General features: G+C 40.0%; 1 protein-coding gene across 2 annotated transcripts; it reads right to left on the bottom strand.

Annotated features, from left to right (window-relative positions):
- Positions 1 to 1168: 1168 nt before the first annotated feature.
- On the bottom strand, positions 1169 to 19516 carry KLF5 (Kruppel like factor 5). 2 transcript variants are annotated; one of them, XM_036831517.1, is made up of 4 exons: positions 18288 to 19516; positions 15037 to 15910; positions 13987 to 14046; positions 1169 to 2997 (listed from the first exon to the last, which is right to left on the bottom strand). In XM_036831517.1, exons 1-4 carry the CDS (start codon positions 18537 to 18539, stop codon positions 2819 to 2821), a joined length of 1365 nt encoding a protein of 454 aa, XP_036687412.1. In that variant the 5' UTR covers positions 18540 to 19516; the 3' UTR covers positions 1169 to 2818. The 2 variants fall into 2 exon arrangements, with proteins under 2 accessions (XP_036687412.1, XP_036687413.1); XM_036831518.1 differs by lacking the exon at positions 1169 to 2997 and adding an exon at positions 11690 to 11724 and having other exon boundaries at positions 18288 to 19515.
- Between the last annotated feature and the right edge of the window lie 1224 nt (positions 19517 to 20740).

Raw genomic sequence — 20740 nt, 5'->3', positions numbered from 1 at the left:
GATCACCTGCTGAGGGTGTCCGGCAGGCTTCTCTAAGTGTAAAGGGATCCTCCCTCCCCTCCTGGCCATATTGTACTCTTGGGAATAAAGTCACTTTGTGCAACCTGCACTTAAAGCTAGCGGGGACTTATGTTCTACCTCTGAGGTTGAAGGATCTACAAAAACTGTTTGGAATTCTTCTGCAGATCTCTTTCCTATTTTTTCAATCATTTGTATTAGCATGGACTCACGGGTATTTTATACTTTGGGTTATAATCCAATCCTATTTTATATTGTTGCTCTGACATTCCAGCGTCACTGTAGGAATTTGTTTTTAACATTTATTTAGGCTGTGCCGGGTCTTAGTTGCAGCATGTGGGATCTTTTAGTTGTGGCACACGGACTCTCTAGTTGCGGCACTGAGGATCTCGTTCCCTGACCAGGGATCAAACCCAGGCCCCCTGCATTGGGAGCGCAGAGCCTTACCCACTGGACCACCAGAGAAGTCCTGGAATTTTTTTTTAATTGCTTACTTTCCAACGCTGTTAAGATACTCCAGGTATCCCTGGTATGCTTCCTACCCTAGTCCCAGAAATCAGCCATTTCTCCGAGCAACTCTTGGCTCTTTTTATTGGACATGAGATTAGAAACCAAGGTGTACTGTTGTTAGTGGTTAAAATCATCTCAGTGTTTTCTTGGCCATGCCGCTTGGTTTGCGGGATCTTAGTTTCCCAACCAGGGATCGAACCCAGGCCCCAACCTGGGCCCCTGCAGCGGAAGGGCGGAGTCCTAACCACTGGACCACCTGGAAATTCCCTCTTCTCTTTTAAAAAGGAAAAAAAAGTTAAAACCCCAATTCTTGTTTTGTTTACCTCTGACAAAACGAGGATATATACAAATGAGCTCCACAGTGTCTTCAACTAATGATCTTGAAAAGGTGAAGTCAATCTGTGTGTCTGTGTAAAGACATAAGCATTCATGAAGTATGCCTCCCTTTATACCTCCGATATTGTAAAAACAAATTCTTCTCTTTTGTCTTAAACAAAAGTAGATACTGGTTCAAAGTGGGAATTGTTTTTTTATTAACTGCCCACATAAAACAGACCCTTTTACATAGTTATGAGAAAGGAATTTGTTCATTGTTTTTGCTATGGTAGGGGAAAAAGGAAGGCACAACATGAATCTTTTAGGCACTTTTTATTTTCCAAAAAAATTTGTCATTTATATATATAAACATCTCATTCTCTCAAAAAATTCTACAACTATACAGCTGTTTGCTCCATTATTTGCATAGGAAATGACCACAATACAAAAATAAGAGGGAAAAAGAAGCAAAACAGCAACCAACTTATGCTTTTCTTGTAGGTATGTTTCCACGTATAAACATTTTGAAGCCTCTTACAAAATATTTACACCGTTTGTCATCTATTTACACGTTTTTAAGAGCAACTTTTCTAACAAACAAAACTATAATTTATCAAGTTATGAAAATTTTCTAAAAAATTTACTATATTACCACAAAATAAATAAAGATAAACAATATTTTAAAAACAAAATTAAATTTTCATTTCAATTAAGACCGCTTTTGGCATTTTGCTTATTCATTCTGCCCTTTGGTTGACAGCATTGGTGTCACATTACTATTTTATATTGCATATGTGTAGCACTTACTTCCTTAAGTTTTCAACATGTCATTTATAATTAAAGGCAGACACTGAGTCAGTATTAACAATATAGATTAACTAAACTGCACTGTAATTTAGGTAAAATTACTGTGTCTCACTGTATATTACATGCAAAGTCCACATAAACTGGCATTTAACCAACTGTACTGCACGAGCAAACATCTCGATATATGAAACCTGCATCATAAAGTCCATGTTTCCATATATGAAAACTACATCATAAACTCAACATGGCCATGTGAAAACTACATAAGTCTGTCTTTTTAAAAAATGATACTGTTCAGCTTATTGTAAGAGATTTAATTTCTGAATATCGTTAACTATCTTTTTAGCTCTTGAGTTCAGAATTCATACAAAATGTCGCTCATATTTAAAATAAACAATCTGATTTTAATCAGTGCATGAAATCTGCTTTTGAAGTTCATTTGAATGATTATTATTTCTTCCCCCTAGAGAGATGAATTTGGTAAGGTTTTAAAAGGTATCTTACCACAGGTTCTAACTGTCAATGTATTCATGGTTATTTTCAAAAGAATTATTTATGATTTTTTCCCCAAAAGAATCTTAGAAAACGTGTAATAAACCTATAAAGCTGATTTGCATATTTACAAAATTTCGAATAGCAAATATAGGCAACTCATATTAAAAAAAAAAAAACAAAAAAAAACCCCACATTTGTTCAATGGCTATTTGGACTTGCCAGGTATGCTGCGCACCTCTATAGAATTACCTAGTATTGAAAAAACTCCTCTGATGTCAAGTACCATCTTGACACACAATCCGGCCGACTTCCTGTGCCTGCCAACTGACTTGTTTACTCAACACTGTCACATTAAACGGTGGTGCTTTGGGAAGAACACTGCAAACACACCCTGCACCCCCAATCCGCACTGAGATGAGGCTGCCTGTCTGAGATGATTGGCATCTGCCTGGGTGAAGCCAGGTTACAGCAAGCATTCCAGATTCTGAAAAGGACCAAACACTTTGGTATTAATACAATGTATTCCCTGTTTTCTCAAATATACAAAATATACATTTCCAGTCTTTTGTTTTCGTTTTCATTTTTCTCTATACAGTTAAGTCTGCAGTTTAGAGTTTTGCCAAGCGGGCGGAGGAGCGGCGGCAGGCGACACGTGGGCGGCGGCGGCGGCAGCTCAGTTCTGGTGCCTCTTCATGTGCAGGGCCAGGTGGTCCGAGCGGGAGAAGCTGCGGTTGCACACGCCGCACTGGAAGGGCTTGGCCCCCGTGTGCTTGCGGTAGTGCCGGGTCAGCTCGTCCGAGCGCGCGAACCTCCAGTCGCAGCCTTCCCAGGTGCACTTGTACGGCTTCTCACCTGCGCCAAGGGACCAAGAGGAGGAGGTGAAGGGGTAGCTCGCAACACGGACACAGGCAGCGCTGCCTGCTAAGCTAAGGCATTTCTCTCACGCTCATGCTCCGAGGGGGGGAAGTGTGTGAATTCCCTGACGAACTAAAAACCCCTCGCGTCATCGAGCGCAGAGTCACTGTTTTGCAGAAGAGCACTTAATTATAGAGAGAAAAAGTATTCTGTTCACCAATACTAGAAACTTAATGGACCACAACTGAGATCCCTTACTTCAACGAAGTGGTCCTAAAAGTTTCTGAATTAGCCACACTGAAACTTCCAGCACGTAAGCCAGTTTGCTTGAACACATGGCTTTCCAAAATGGACGACTGGGCACTGGCTCTTTGAAATTCACTCCAGTACACGTACATACACACCTTCCCGTTTTTCAGACTGAAGCAAAGCAAAGCTAGAAAGAGATGAAAGTTGAATGGTGCTAAAGCTTTATGTATTTGCTATTTAATAATTCCTCAACCAGATCAGAAAGTCTGGTACCGATAACTTCACTTTGGTGAAGGCTCATGAAACAGCCATAATAATTGTAACATTTGCTGATAAATGCATTTAATTTTCCTTTGCAATGCATTGCGCCAAAAAGCACAATTCATTCCATCAACGACGTGCCAAATGCATATTATATGCCAGGCACCGTCCTGAATGCTTAGGATAAAACAAAAATGCCTGACCTCATGGAGCTTGTATGTGTAACATAGAAAAGCCTCTAATTCAATCTTCCTGTTCTTTCACAGCTCTCTTCACTTAAATAGTGAATTGATATCTGAGCCGCTGCCCTACCCCCTGCAATCTGTACTATTCTTAATGTTGTCTAAAGTTTGCTGGTTGCTAATCTTTCAAAACTACTCAATATTGGCAGCCCAAAAGGATTCTGCCTACAGTGGCACCCAACTCCCGGATGGTCTGTCAAAGGCCTTTGCTACCCCTCACTCCAGACCAGCTTCTGACTTCATGCAATTGCCCTGCATCATTGCATATTTTTGATATACAAATAAAATTAAGGTCACCTTTGGGAAAAAAACTACTCGCTATTTATAAGGCAGTCGTAACTCCCAGTTTTAGAATTAATTAATCCTATTTAATTAAGATCATGTATTCCTCTAAATAAATCCCTAAACCTAAGAACTTCTCACTGGGCATTCACTAGTAGTTCCTATATTTTTGCTTTATTTTGTTATAATTTTCCATGAGTTTGTTTAAGATGAGAGTTTGTGAAGTCAATTTGCATATTAAAGTACTGCTGGCTTACTGCTGAGTTTTATAGGGATAGCATTTTAAAACTCTGAATAGCCAAACTCCTAAATTCCTTAAAAACGTTTTCTTCTGCAAGGGAAGAGGTGCTTTGAACACTGGTTACTTAGTACCGCAATGAAATCCAACTACCTTTCTGCCTGATTTAGCAGGATCATATTCAGGAAGTTGTAAGATTACTCAACTGAGTCCAAATTTTAAAAGACATTGTTCACATCAACTGAGATTTCCACAGCTCGTGGTTAATGTATTTTTGCTGTCCTGATAACCACTCTTGACTCCTAAACAAAATCCCATTTAAGGACAAAGATGGAAGGGCCAGAGCAGCCCTTTGAATTTTGTACCAGTTACTTCCCAGGAGATTTCTCTTTCAACTCCTGTGGTGTGCACCCCTTAGCCACCCTTCCCCTCTCTCCTCTCCTCTGCCTCTGAGCCAAGACACAAATATTTTTTGTGTTTTTAAGTCCCTTTTAGGTTCCTACTGCTCCATTTAAAAAAATGCACACCTCAATACCTGAAGTGGTTTTTTTTCCCCCTCAGAGTAAATTCAAAGAATTTAAGCTAATATACTTAAACCTTTTGAGTAACAAGAAATAAACCACTTTTCTTTCACTTATATTCACGTGCAATCTGTTTAATACATAGAAACGTCTTAATGCCAGTTGTAAATGTAGCTATCACTCTTGTCGATGTAAATCAAACAGAAAAAATTAACCTTTTGCACACAAGTGTTTGTTTTTGTTCCTCGTGAAAAATAAATCACAAAAACAAACATGTTGGTTAAATACTTTACTGTCATTTAATGGGAAGAGAAAGCTATTTCTGATGTCTGAGGCAAGGAAAAAAATTCCTAAAGTGCCCCAATTTTAAAAGAAGTCATTCTAGTTTTTTGAATTGAATAATTAAATGGCAAGAGAACTGAATTTTCAAAGTTTATTTAAGAAACAAGGGACACTAGACTCTTTTTGTTCACTATTTTTACTGGCTAGGAAGCAATAAACTGCATCAGTATTTTTAAAAGTTTACTTTACTGATTGGTTGAAAAACGGTAGCCATGAAAATTCCTAAAACATTTGGGGTTTTGCTCTCAATTTATATGTATCTATAGATTATTCAGCCAAGAATACTACCACTGTCTGGACGTTAGTTATGGGGCCAGGGCTTTACCATAAAAGCAAGGACAACTATCCCCCACTTGAGGCAGTTTCTACGGGATTTGTTCAAGTGTCAACACGGCTCAAGTAAAACATTGTAGAGGAAACTGGTACCCAATTTCTGGCCAAATAGCAGATGCAGGCCTTTCTTCCTCAGCCAGAAACACTATGCATAGTACTTCTGGGAAACCAAACTAACTTCCTTTAAGTTATTTCAACAAGATAGAGCTTTCAAAAGTTTAATTGGATTTTTACAGAATCTCTTTCCAATACCACCAATTTAAAATATTTAGTTAAGCTCTTTCAACATCAACTGTATTTTTAAGTTCTCATGCTGTTAATGTGAAACTTTCCAAAGGCAAAAAGAAAAAAAAAAGTGACAAATCTGTACAGCATGTAAAACAAGCTTCAATTATCTCAAATAAAGTATGTACTTTCTCATTCTCTTTTAAAATTACTAGGACTATTTTACTAGAAATCCCTGATCTTTTAAAAAATTGTTAAGTTAAACATACATATGGGTCCATACTGATGAAGTCAATTAATGTTAAGCAAAAACATTACCAGTAGAAGGAGGGAGCAGGCAGAAACAGACACTGAGCGCATACTCCCAACTCAGGTACTTGTATTTCATTTACAAGCACAACACCTCCAGGAGTCAGAAGCAAAATGATGAGCTCCACGTTCAGAAGCCTGGCCTGCCACTTTTCCTCAATGTCCTGCTTACACCCTCCATTAGCAAACACCAATACACGCTCTATATATGAATGATTTAAGGAACACAAGGATACTGTTCACCTTTATTTAAAGATTCTGAAGCCACTTGTGAAGGTCAGTTAATGACTAGCTTAACGGACTGAGAGCAGGCCTGAAATCCCAGACTGTCTGAAGCACAGGACACACCCTGACTGAGCCATCCCTTGGTGGGGGGGGAGACCTGCTTTTCAGGACCTGTGGAGTCCTGACAGCTGTTCTATGCTGGGACTGACAATCCCCAAATATCACCTAATGATGGCTCTCTTTTACCCCAGGCTAAAGGAACTTCAGTGGGTTAGCAGAACATGTCTGTGAAGTATTTGAAAAGTCTTTAGCGATGTTTTTTCTTCTGTTGAATAGATTAAGAAATGACTTTTGAATCTGCCACAATAGAATGGGAAAAGTTTCTCTGCTCTGCTGAACATATTCAAAAGACTCACACCAAGGCCTTTCCCTAGAATGTTCTACACAGATTCTTCTAACAAAAGAAAAATATCACAGATGGCAATATTTATCTTACAATAGTTATTTTAGGTAACTTTTTTGTTACAGCAAATTTGTGTACCTGGTTTCCTTCCTGATGGCTAAAAAATAAATCCAATCAATTATGTTTGATAGAGGCCCAAAATCATCAAAATTAAAGTCAATGTTTAGTAAAGGAGAGTATAACCTGTACTGATGAGTGCAACCTGTACCAAGCGACTTGCAAAACACAACGAATAAGACTTGGTCTCTGGCCTCAAAGAGCTTAACATCCATATTCTATTCTGACTGTTAAAGTGGAATAAAATTATTTCAATAGTCAATACTTAAGCTTAATTCTTAGAACTTGAGTCCTTGATGCTCAAAATAAGCTCTTATTTCAGGAGGAAAATATTTTCATGCAATTCAAGAATAATTAGATCTTTTCCCATCATTAGTGACTTAAGGAATTTAGAGCTGAAACAGTATACATTCTAATAAAAGGATAAAAAAAAAAGAAGCTTTAATCCCAAGATTAAAGAAACTCATAGGGAAATGTTGGGTATCTTAAAAAACAGATAAAGCAAGACGATTTGGGCTCATTAATTCATATTTGTATATATCTATGTCAGTAATTTTCCATTAAAAATCTTTTTATTAAAGGTCATTGCAGAACATCTCCTACACCTGGCAACAGAAGGGTAGGCAGTTCATTTCAAAGATCTTACCAGTATTACCAGTATTTGCAAAACGCACCTAATGTTTACTAGATATAGTATCCCTGTCAATAATGTACTCACTTTAAGGAGGCTAATTAAAATGATATATTAAGAAATTCCCTTCTTTCTCCCTGTGTGTTTATCTTTAAAATCGGACTCACCTGATTCCTTCTAGAAAACCTCTGAACAGTCTAAGAGAAATCATTCCACTTCTCTATATCCCCATCATCACTTCAATGTGATTTAAATAACTGATTTACACTGGCACAGATATTGCTGAATGAAGGCTTCAAATAGCTGTATTTTTGCCTCCTTAACTAGCCGTGAAAGTTCCTCAAAGGCAGAGACTGTCTTCTCTTGCCTGACTTCTCCCCGTGCACCTTTGGTTAATCACGTTCGGCCCAAGGCTGACCGACTTGGGAATTTTCATTCACAAAAAGGAGGGAAGGCATAAGAGACAGGAAAGCATCTAGTGTGAGACCACCATACTGTGTCTTTTTTTCCACGACCCCACCTGCAGCAGGGCTTTGCCTGGGCCTGTTTTGCTGAGGGCCACCGAGTGTAATCTGACTAAAGGTACATTTAGGCGAGAGCCGTACTTTTAGCCTCTTCAGAAGGACATGTTCAGAATCAGTTGATTATCCATCCCGAAGTTGCCCAAGGATAAATCAACTATGTAAACGAGCTTTCTTTTCCAGAACTGGACTGGATTTGATGAAAACCAAGCAGTTGTGGAGCCCCTAGTGCTGGCCAAACAAAGGCAGCCAGGCAACTGCCACACCTGAAGGGGACAGGGGTGGGCACACAGGATATCTCTACCCCAGCAGGACCAATCTCTAGGCACCTAAGCTCCTCTCTGCTACTTCTCCTAAGGGTTCTGGACAAAAACAACCTCTATCATCGATAGTGTTAATGAAATACCAATTCCTGAGTCTCCTGACAAAAAGACAACATTCAGATTCACCTTCTTGTAATAAGAGCCCAAACTGAATTTTTTTTAAAAAAAGCAAAGTCTTGGTGAAATACTTTACCTTCTCCTTTTTAACGAAAATAGAAAAATTCTATGTTTTCATTTTTCTAGCACTGAATGAGTACTAGATACCCTTTCCTTTGATTTGCACTTAACGTGGTTACCTTGACCTGCAGATTCTTCCCAACTCTTAAAGGTTTATATTTATAAAGTAGTCAAAAGTATTTTCTTTCGCCCTGATGTTTTTAAATGAATGCTACCTATGGTGTACTTCTAAAACAGTAACTCACCCTTAATCAGAGTTGTTAAAGATCCTTGAATATAAATAATACAGGCTGACAGAATAGGAATGCTGCTACAGAGACACTTACTGAAGTAGGACATTACTTTGTTTCTAATCTTTCACCTGAAAAGATGTAGGTCATCAAGTCAGCAACTACTACATTCTATAAAACTAAAAATAGCTGCCAAAGTAAAAACCTTTGGTGATTAAACCATTACTTTTAAAAAAACTACATTCTCACTACCTTCACAGCTAACTGTTTCTGTCTCAACTTCAGCAATTCTATTTAATCCATCTATGAACCACCTTCTCCCACTAATTTATAAAAACAAAAGGAAGAAGAGATTCTCTTTGGATCCTCCACAAGATCAGTCAAAAACGTTTACTTAATCAAATTATACTTCTTAACCTTCCATAAGCTTTATCATCTCAAAACAATGTTTAATCAATTTCCTATGTAAATGTTTTTCGGATGAAAGAACAAGTCCCAGAAGCAAAGTTTAATCTTCCCAGTGAGTCATTAAAAAGAAATTGTTTCTAAGCTTTCACGCTCATAAATACCTTTCCAGGGGTCTGAACCAGAGAATCTCTTTAAGCCACTATTTTTTTTTTTTTACATTAACTTGAAATTGTCAATATAGAAAATAAATTTCAAAGCTGCAAACAAAAATAATTTAAGAATGTTTAACTAGTAACATATAACACAGGCTAAATGTGATACTTTTTTCTGCATAGTTTTCAAATACAGACTCAAAAATCACTGAGTACTAAATAATTTCATCCTGCAAAACTTCTTCACCTTTACCAATAACACAGGTTACACATTTAACCAATATTGAGCTCTAGATCCAAACTGCATGATCTCCACTAAGGCCGTATATACAATCATATGCCGATTTCAGCTCTAAATCATTTTCTAAGGAAATGAAGTCCTTCCTATATTTTTCAAGTGTTTTACCACTTCCCACAGTTCCACAAAAGGAGTAACTCATGCTCAGAACATTATGAATGTTTTCTACGGAAGTGCTACAAATCAAAATACCTTTATTATCAACATGGTCAGTATTTTAAAATAAAAATCCATATCTAATATATTTCATGGATAATAAGTGTAGAGCAAGGAACTAGACAGGAATTTATACCTAAGGATTTTTTAGTACCCAAACTGAAACTAAAATCAATGCTTAGCAATAAACCTCTAGCAGAGGTTCTGTATTTTAGAGTATACATGGTAACATCTTAATATAAATGTCATTAGAAAAGAAAGTGTTCTACAGAGCAAGTAAGGCAGAACGAAGGAATTTAGTCCCTTTACAAGTAGGCTTGGGCTCAAAATCTTTCCAAGGCTTACTGTGAAATTCTTTCTTAAACAAGGAATCCCAAATACAGCTCACTGTGAGATTCTAACAGGACAGTGCTTCACCCACAGTCCATTTTGTGTTGTTATTTATGCTTCCATTTTCTCCTGTGGGGTGTCTCCAGTGGTCCTTTTCTTGTCAACCCGGGGCAAGGCGTTCTGGGATCACTTAGTCCACACGTAGCAGCCTGTGCAGAGTCCGGGTCTAAGGGATACCGGAGCCCAGAGCGTGCGCTGCTCAGACTCTGCACAAATGCTCATTTTCTGCCCTGCTGCAGGCAGCTGACCAATGACCTTAAAATGTTACCATACCCTCTTTTCCCAACTGCTTTAGTATATACTCTAGGGTTAAGTGCACAGCCATACATGAGACTAAAACTACTCAGATTTCAAACATTTGTATTCAGAGTTCACTATTTGCTTTTTCAGAACTCTTTCTTTGGAAAGTAAGTACTTTTTACTGATGTGTAAACACAATTTTCAAAGAAATTTCCACACTCAGTGTAAAAGCAGCATTTTAACTTATGGTACTTCTTAGGCATACCAAGAAACCAGTATCAGATGATGAGAAATTTTTTTCAGTTTCTTGCAAATTTTTCTTTGTTATATATAGTCTTAACTTTTTCCTATATTTTGGCCCCAAGCCTGTGCTCAGAAGTTTTTAAAATCTTCACTATGAAATTAAAGACAGTAAGATGTATGAGCAGAAACAACTACTCTGCTGGTTGCAGTAGAATATTCTTTTTGATTTATGAATCAGTTTAACAGTCACCTTGATTTGTAAGGGCAGAATGGTATGTGAATCTCTTTTTTACAAAGGTGCTTGGGAGCAGCTTTCAAATGATGGCAATGGGTAAAGCCCCTTGCACACGTCAGGAGGCTTACACAAATTTCAGTAGAATGTTTGAATTTAAATGCTGTTAAAAGCACAAATAATTTTATTTGGAAATATACACTTCTTGACACTGTTGCCTAGAAGCAGCCGTAATTATTTCTAACCAGAGGCGTGACACGTATATACACACACTACAAATAACACACAAACACCCCTACACACGTTGAAGGGTACCCCTATAGGCTTATAAGTATGGTACCACATGTATACAAAGACGTAGCATGTTTTTAAGTGAAATAGTTTTTTTCCTAGAATAGAGGAAACATCCGTTTCAGGTATTTTGTCTACCCATATAAAGATAGTACTTTTTATTATCTGCATATTCTTTCTGAATAAAGAAATCAAAGTGTATAAACTTAGAAAAACTTGAATGCTATGAGACTTCTGGTTCAAGAAACTGATTATTTTCTACTCTTTCATCCCAAATTTTTTTAAAAAGGTCTTGTTCTGGAAGGACTATTTCCTTATGTTCAATTCGTAAGTCAAGAAGCATTTGCAATCTAAAAACCCAGAATATGCAATTAAATAGAACTCAGGCATAGGCTGTTTTAATTGCTTAAATCATTTTTAAAACATAAGGTAACTTGACATTTTAAAGCAATCACAATTATATTCCAAAGAAATCCTAGGGTCCTTCACATTCTGCCTGCAAAACGGCAATCGTTTAAAAAGTTATTTTTTATTTTTGAAATCAAAAACAAGATCGACCTTCCCCTATAAATTGTTTTTAAAGTCCCCTAACAAATTGTCAGGGGAGGTGGGCAGGGGGTGGGCGGGAGACAGAAAGGAAACAAAAATCTATCACATGAGAGCAGTTACTTAGAAGTACCTGGGCCTTTAAAGGAAGAAGAAGAAAAAAAAAGATTTTGCTGGCTTCAGAGACATTCATTAAAAAACGACAGGCAGGGTGGGGAGGACGCAATGAGAGAGCACAGGTAATTTTCAAAGGCATTGTCTAGAAACTAGAAATGAGGAGAAAACAACCTCAATGCTCTATGATTACCCAAGAACGGGTTTAGCCAGATGAACAAGTCTGCTACAAACCCTCCCCAAGGCATCTGAAAGGCTATCAAACAAAACTTTATTAAACTGGATTACAGGGTCTCACTCATCAGATGTCGACGGCCACACATTTATGATCTGGTGAAAAAGTCGACGCATGGGACCCAAACTAGACCTACGTCTTCTTTTCAGTTGTTTTCTGTTTTTTTAAGTACGAGCATTGTTAAGACAACCCACTATTAAATTTCCCTGCCAGCAGGTCAAGTTCCAGAATCCTAGGTGTAAGCATTCAGAGCACTCAACCCTGACAGGGGTTGCAAGGCCATTTAGATATGCTCTGACTACATCCCTGCAATAAGCAGTTGATTACATCGCTATATAGTATCGCCCTCCTCTTTTATTAGGAGACTTTAACCTCAGGAGAAACGTGTTCCCTCCTTTCTATCTCCTGTTTCAAGGACTTTCAAAGGAAAAAAAAAAATCGTTCAAAAGTTTCGAAGTTATTTCCTCTTCTCCTTAATCAAAATTCAAGTAAAAACCCATTTTCAATGTTTCCTTAATATATAACACATAAGGGATAGTTTAGTATTTCTATAGGGAATGTTTTCATGGCCTTGTCATATGTATTCTGAAAACTTCAGATTGAGTTTATATGCCTAACGGCTGTTAACTATAAATATAACTTCTACTTTGGGCTGCTGAGGTAGGATCTTTCCTTTTACATAATCAATTTGTCTCTATCTAAACACTTTGGGCCGAATTAACCCATTGGTTTCACTGATAAATACATGAGATGTCTTTTCTTTAAAAGCAATTTCTCAGAAAGTCCTGGAATCTACCACATTGTCACCAACACTATTTAGATTTGAAGAAGTAGTGTTTATCACTGGGATATCAAGCAATACTTCCTAAGTGCACACAAAATGTCTGCAGCCATATTCCTCTTAGAGCTCTATCTCAGCACTGACCTTTGTTCAAAGGCTTTTACTTTTTAATGCAGCAGTTAAGAGATAACTGTTTCATTTATCAAAACTCAATTTCCATAGTAACATCTAGCCTGGGGAGATTCAAGTCCTCACACTAATCCAACAACCCATTCAAAGGAACTGTTGAATACTTTGGTTTCCATAGCAATGATGGAATAAAACATTTTGCTAGGTCATTGCTTTTATTAGCAAACTTATTCTCTGAACTTTAGATTAAAGCTGCATTTACTGAGAGAAAAAAAAAAAACACCATCACTTTGTATAAGTTCCTCCCTTTAGGGCTATCCTTTTAAGAAAATCACAGTAACCACCTATATATTTGCAAATACTTTGGGTACTTGGAGGCTTTTACAGCTTGCCACCTAGTTTCGTCCTCAAATGAGTTCTGATGTAAAGTTTTAAAATGAAAAAGCATTTTAAAATGACTGTATAGATCTGACAAGATATGTATTCATAAAATTATAGGGGCTAAACATGTTAAACATGGATGAGATATAAGCTAGAATAAGGATAAAGTCTCTCCGATGTATAAAATACGGGCTGGGGTAGGATGTAAAGTAACTTTTAAGCCACGACCCCAGTTTTGCCTGATTTTAATACTCTGCAATTTCGACCCTACCTTTCACCAAGCACGGAAAACATGCTAAATGCAGATATTTTAGGTTAAGGTGAAACTAAAGATAATGTATTCAGCAGTTACGCTTTACATGCTAAATAGAAAAGGTTTTAGTGTTTGATATAGTTTTATAGAAGCCAACTGATTTGCTGCGGAGGGAGAAAATGAGTTACATTTTCTCCTTCAAGATAGGAATAGCAGTGCCATTAAAGTTTTAAAATCCATTAGTAAACATCGTTGTTTATGTTTGCAAGCAATTAATTCTACGTGAGGTGACAGGGCAAGGCCTTAGTGAGGGAACATCAGCCTTCCTGGAACCAAACTTTTTCACTGAACTGAATTTTGAGCCAAGCCAGTGCTGAAAAGGTAGGCCATTACAAAATAAAAGATGACAGAAGAAAGAAGAGATCAAACCACATGTTGGCTTTTAAAGGGTGAATACCACTTAATACTGTTTACACAACTCACAGAATTAACAAGAAAATTAACATACCAGTATGAGTCCTCAGATGAGCTTTTAAATGAGAAGATTTTGTATAAACTTTTGTGCAGCCTAAAATAAAGGAGAAGAACAGCGTGTCATTCTGGAGATCCTTTTGCAATCTTTACATTTGATGATTCAGTGTTTAAAATCTGGCTTTAAAGAAGAAATCTCTCACGCAAGGAGGTATTTGAAACTTCAATTTTAAGAGATGTCTTAAAGCATACTCCCCTACTACCTGATTAAAGGTATAACGTGATTTGCTTTATGTATCACTTTACCAGAAAGAGAGCAGGCAATCAAGCCAAGCTACAAATGGGAAATTTGTGTTTATACCAGTAGGTGCTTTATACTAGTAACACATACTTCAGTGATTTAAAAAATTTTAATGGCTCTAGAGCTGACAATGTTAAACCATTATCCAAGATGACTGCAATTCTCTGTACTCCCACATTTCTTGTTTTTTCATTTAGTATGTCATGCCATATCATGTATAATAAATTATACCCTGTATTAATCATAAACTAGCTTATGCCAGCAACTTGCAGATTTATTCATAACTGTCATCAATTTATATTTTGGGCCACGTATCTCATTCAAGAATAAGCGTATGTTCACATGCTATCAGAACCAACCTTGAAATCTATTCTGTAGACAGTTCTGTCTTGTAGCAACCGACTCTTCATTCCCACCCCTTATTTTCCCCTACCTTACTTAAGTAATCCCTTTTAAGGGTACTTAATGTAGAATTAAGAACTCCAATTTAGATTGCTATGGTAAACAAAGAAAACGTAGCAAGACTCTAACGTATATAATATTAAAGAGAAAAAAGTCCAAAGTAACCTTTTTTATCCAAATATTCCAGACTTTTTAACACATCACATAAACACTAGGTAACTAAACGGTTACAAACTTGGGTAAGGCACAGAGACTGTGATGCGACAAGAACAGAGTAGGTGAATTTTTTTTTTATCGTCAAGCACTACTCTCCCGTGTAAAAAGGCACACACAAACACACACTAAATACACATATCGATGCTTCAACCAGGTGGGATCACATACCCGGATAATCGCAGTAGTGGATGCGTCGTTTCTCCAAATCGGGGTTACTCCTTCTATTGTATCTGACAGGCTGGATGTTTTGCGAAGCAACTGGCAGGGTGGCAGGTAAATTTGGATTATGAATTGCCAGTTTAGAAGCAATTGTAGCAGCATAGGATGGAGGTGGGGTTAAATTCTGGAGCATCTCTGCTTGTCTATCTGGACTTCCAGGCTCTGAGCTTGGTGGTGATGGGGGGAAGTAAGTGGCCTGCTGGGAAAGAAACTGACTTGGCATGGGGTATGTGCAAGGGGGCATGCTCTGGAATTGCTTCATGGCAGTCTGCGGGACGGCAGAGGTGTGAGTGTTAAGACCCGCCATGGCGGCCGACACTGAAACGTTAAGAGTGTCCATCACTGCTGTCTGGTTTGTAGAACTGGGCATATCTAGATCCGGTGTATTCAGGAGCTGGTACAGGTGGCCCTGCTGGGGAGGGACAGAAAGATGAAGGTCTGGTGTAGGAAGTTCTTGTTTGATGAAAATATTGTTCACCTCTGGAGCTGCGGTCTGGTGGGAGCTGAATATACTGGTGAACTCAGGGAGGGCCTGGGTCGGGGCCGGAGGAGGGGCTGTCGTTTCACTCTGGTGGCTGAAAATGGTAACAGGTTCTGTCTTGATGTGTGTTACGCACGGTCTCTGGGATTTGTAGAGGCCAGTTCTCAGGTGAGTGATGTCGGGGAGGAAGACATTCATGTTGATACTGTAAGGTAACCCTTCACTGTCAGTGAAGAACTGGTCTACGACTGAGGCACTGTCTCGTCTATACTTTTTATGCTCTGGAATTATAGAAACTGGAGGAAGCTGAGGTGTCAGATACTTCTCCATTTCACATCTTGTCTAAAAAAGAAGAGATACAAACATGTATAATCCACCCAATTCATCATCTCAGGAAGGACAAACTGTGCTTACTAAAAATTCCCCCAACAATCCTTATGAAAAGTACTAAGGCAAACTCCTAAGTGTTGCTTATAAACATATCAGGTTTATTTGTCAATTGTGTAACAAAATGGTTCACCAAAAACTTACGAAACTGTGTTTACCAAGTATTTGGTAAAATAGCCCCCAATCAACCCCAGATAAAAAGTTAAAGAGACAAACCAAGAAGAAAAAGGAAGCAAACAGAAAAAATATTCCTTTCTGATGCAATAATAAAGTATACTTTATCATCACTCACGTACAAGCAGGGTTCCCTGCCCCATTACATTTAAGTTTGCAACTGAAATACAGTATTGTAATATGGCCAAACTACCTTGATTCTGTTCATGTCATACAGGTAAATTCAGTGTTTAAAACAGAAAGAAAAAAAAAAACCCAGCAAACCTCAACCATAATATTGCAAAGTTTCTCTCTCTCTCTTTTTTTTTTTTTTTGCTTGGGTAGATATTGCTAAAATATTTAATATAAAACATATTCCTTGGCTATTTCAGTGCCTTTTCCATTTTATAGTCCAGTGGAAACTTAAATACAATGTGTTGAGCAAAACATAGTATCCACTGAAAGAACAAACCAACTTCACCCTTCACCATTTGATCTAAATGTTGATTTTAATCAGCAGATTCTGTAATTGGTTAATATGATAATGAAATGTTCCTATTCATATCCCTATCTAAAACAGATCTTTAATTACCTAGGGGAAAACCATTCCCTTGGTAGAGTGGTGCTAAGGGGCCCGTGGGTGGGGAGAGGCTGCCTGTCGCCAGCACAGTCATCAGCCAAAGATTTATCGTGTGCTCCTCAGTGGGCCAATGCTACATTCCCCCTCACTCTGTAAAAAGCTCAGTCATCCTTATTCTCTTGTGTCTTCTAAGCAGTAAACTGACAAATAACCAAATCATTTTAAAATGGTCATTTTTTTTTTTTTTTTTTTTTAGGACACAACCCAGCTTGTAACTGGTCTCCTCCGTCTTTTACAGCTGTCGTCTTTCCTGGTATAACATAAACTTCTACAATTTTTTACATTGAAAGGAAATTTCAACAGAAAAAAGACACAAACACACACAAAACACCCCAAACTAGATGCTCATAGAACGATCAACCGCGGCATCCTAACCAGTGAATAATACAGTCATTTTTTGCTACTACTTAATTTCAAGTGTTTCAAATCAGACCCCGAATCATTCGGTGTGGATATAGACCGTGTTTCCCGCATAGACACGATTTAAAAATAAAAATTAACGCTCTGGTCTTGTGAGTCATTTCTCTGACAAATGCCACTGCCCTTTCACAGCAGCGCGACACTCGCAGACCCCCCGGAGCAGGAGCTGGGTAGCAAATACAGTGTACCAAGGGGCTATTAAATGAGACGTCTTGAAATAAACCGAACTAAACCCTTTCGTGCACTTCGCTCCCATGGTGGTTAGTGGTTTCTGATTTTAGCTCTTCCAGCTGTTTGCATGTGGGTATGTTTCCAATTTTTTTTTTTTTTTTCCTTGGGACAGGCTAAAAGTCCCGGGAAGTTTTTTCTGGGCTATATGACTCCCTGCGTGGGCGAAAGAAACAGGCGGTTGCTCTAATTCGGCTGCCGGGCAAGTGTAAAAGCCAACTGCCAGCTTTCATCGAGGCTCCAGGAGGAAATTTACGCGCACATGAAGAAACCAACACCCCCCGGTCTTTCTTTGTCTTTCTTTTTAAGGAAAAATAAGCGCTCCAACACCACCTTAGCTTTTCAACTCCCGTTTCCCAAAGGCAGCCCTACGATAGCGTCTAAAGCAGGTTGCACCAAGGGATATGAAACTAGCACCCCGAGAGGCCTGCCTCCAGCACCCCGATTTGCGTTTCCACTGAACCCGGGACGGCGTGGGACGAGGTGGGTAGTGGGGGGGAGTCCAAGGCCGGGGCAGCGGCAGGAGGCGGGATTAAGAGGACACGCGGAATCGAAGCGAAGTAGGGCGTGAGGTACGAGGTTTCATCCCCCGAGTGGAAGAAAAACAACCAAGGTGCGCGTGAGCACCAGTTCCCTCCTTGATCTTTCCCGGACAGAGCTGCCAGGGCAGATTCCCCTTGGACCCTCCCCTTCAGGTCCCCCCACCTTCTCCCGGCGAAAAGCGAGTGCCCGGCCAGGAGGGCAGGGCGGGGCTGCCCCCCCAGACCCGGGCCGCGGTGAGCCCCGACGCGCGCCCCAGCCTGGAGCGGCCCCTGTCGCCCGCGCGTCGCAGCGGCGGGACACGCCCGAGTCCCGGGAGGGAGGCGGAGGGAGGGGAGCAGCTCTTCCTACCTGGACCAGCTCCTCGGCTGGCAGTCTTGGGCCGGCGGCGGGCGGCGGCGCCGGCTGCGGCGGCGCGGGCTGCGCCTGCGGGTGGTGATGCGAATGCTTCAGCTCGTCGCCGGGGAAGAGCGCCGCGTCGCGGGCCGGGTTCGCGGCGCCCAGCACGGGCTTGAGCTGAGCGAACACGGGCTCGTCCTGCGGGGCCGGCGGCTGGGGCATGGGTCCCAGGCGGGCGCTCATGGTCAGCACCCGCGTAGCCATGGGAACTCGGGGGTCGACTCCGGGCGCGGGGTGCGGGTTGAGCGAGCTTCCCACGTCGCCCACGCTGGCTCGGGCCGGCGAGCTCGGCGCGGGGCGGCGGGCGGAGGAGGGGAGGCTCCGGGCGGACCCCTCAGCTCACAGCAGGCGCGGTTTTTGAAGGCGCGCACGAAAACCCAAACTCTTCCGCTCCGCCTCGCGTGAACGCCGATGTCCTCCGGGCGACCACTTTCTCCCGCCCCGCCCCACCACGCTCCCTCGCTCCCCCGGAGCCCGCTCCCGCCACTGCCGGTGTCCCCGAACAAGCTGCTAGCGTGCGTACCTGCCCCGCGACTACTGACACTTGACGCCCGCCTCTATTTTACCCAACTCTGGGGGGGCGGGGCCCGCCGGCAAGACTGGCAGCGCTCCGGCGAATCCCGAGGCCCCGAGGCCGGCCGGGCCGGAGCGACTAGCCTATGAGAAAGGAGAAGCTTGCCCAGAGCTCCGCCTCCGCCGGGCGGACCGCACCCCTCTCGGGCCACGAGCTTCGCGCGCAGGGCGGCCGCGCAGTTTGTACACAACTTCTCTGACAGATTGGGCTGGCGGAGCTGGGGGCGGAGGAAGGAAAGAAGCGGGTGGAATCTGGGGAAGAGAGGGAATTCGGGTGGAGACGTGGAGGGAGATCTCTACGGACTGTTCTCTGCCAGGATTAGAGAGAAAAAAGAGTTTTGCAGGTCTTAGGTGTTGTGCAAGGACCTGAAACTCACAAGCTGAAACCTAGAAGGCAGCTAGGTGCGGGCGCTAGGGTTTTGGAGAGTTTTGTTTAATGAGCGTGTATTTTTAAATATACAAAATGTACTTTCTTTAGCGCAGAACTAGGGGCGGTGTGATAAATTTAAAAACAGCTCTTGTGTCTGTGTATCTTTAGCACTGAATATATCCATTTAGCAAAGCAAATTTGGAATGTCCTGAATAAAAGTTTTAATGGCAAGTATTTTTTTAAGTCCTTACATAAAAGCTTGGTTTTTTTTTTCCTACAGTATTTAAATGGGTAGGAGTAGTTTTCACACACGTTTCAACCTCGTATCCGTGTATGGAGAGGAGGGGGATGGGTCATATGAATTTTGAAGTTTTTAATATTTACACTGTTGATTCTAGCCAAAGCATGCAATCTAATTTAAGCACTGACGACTAGATGAAACGTATTTAAATAGACATTACATCTTTGACTTATTTTTGCTACCCCTGTGTGTTCAAAAAGTGGAGTTTAATATTTACAAAACAGAAACGTAGCACATTTACCTTTCACCATGGCACCTACTCCTACGAAAAGACAATCGAAGAAGCCACAAACGTTAGACAGGCAGCAGCTCTGAAAACTGGGAATCCAAATTTGTAGGAAAGTAATAGCCAAAATATATCACTGTCCATTGACTGCGTTATAATGGGAAGGTGAATTTTTGCCAGCAATCACCTAAGGAAAGCACTTTCCTTAATCCTTAATGTTCTTGTACATGATTTTTATCTGGCTTATTGGGAAGCCATAACAATACACTGAAATAAAAATGCCTGGAATATTACTACATATGTGTATATACGGTGACAGCACACTATACCATTAGACATTTTTACATATACGACATCACTTCACAGTAAGGCAGCTTTTACAAAAAAAGAGTTCTTAGGAAAATGTTCTCTTCAAGAAGTGAATCTAACAAAGATAGGAATCTCGTTTCAGTGTGTAGATTAAAAAAGTTTATATACACAAAGTGTTACAGGTGTTTATTTATTATTAGAAAACATAAAATTATGCTGTAAAATATATTTTTTCTCCTTTTCATTCCGTTCTTGTTAATGATTCATTTTTAGAGCTGTGATCACTGATTTCAGAGAATGGTTGACGACTACTTTCATGTTACCAAAGTATTATTTAATGCGTTTTGGCAAATTTTTTTCTAAGCAATCTCACACCATCCACCTTCACCTTTAAAAAGCCGCCCTGATTTTCTCTGATACTGAACCCAATTATATAATTAAATAATTTAGAAACAGATTATAGAATTGGTATGGGATTTAATGTAACTTTAAAAAAAATTGAACCTTGCATAATTTTTAGTACTTAATGCTGATAACATGATCAAACCTGTGTGATATAGATAACTCAATAGAATTTTGTATTCTTTTTAACTTTAAATCTAACTTAGATTTAATACAAGTTGGTA

Source organism: Balaenoptera musculus, chromosome 18, assembly GCF_009873245.2.
Source record: "Balaenoptera musculus isolate JJ_BM4_2016_0621 chromosome 18, mBalMus1.pri.v3, whole genome shotgun sequence".
NCBI classification, from domain to species: Eukaryota; Metazoa; Chordata; class Mammalia; order Artiodactyla; family Balaenopteridae; genus Balaenoptera; species Balaenoptera musculus.
The sequence above is the reverse complement of the archived record's forward strand: the minus strand, read 5'-3'. Positions and strand labels throughout refer to the sequence as shown.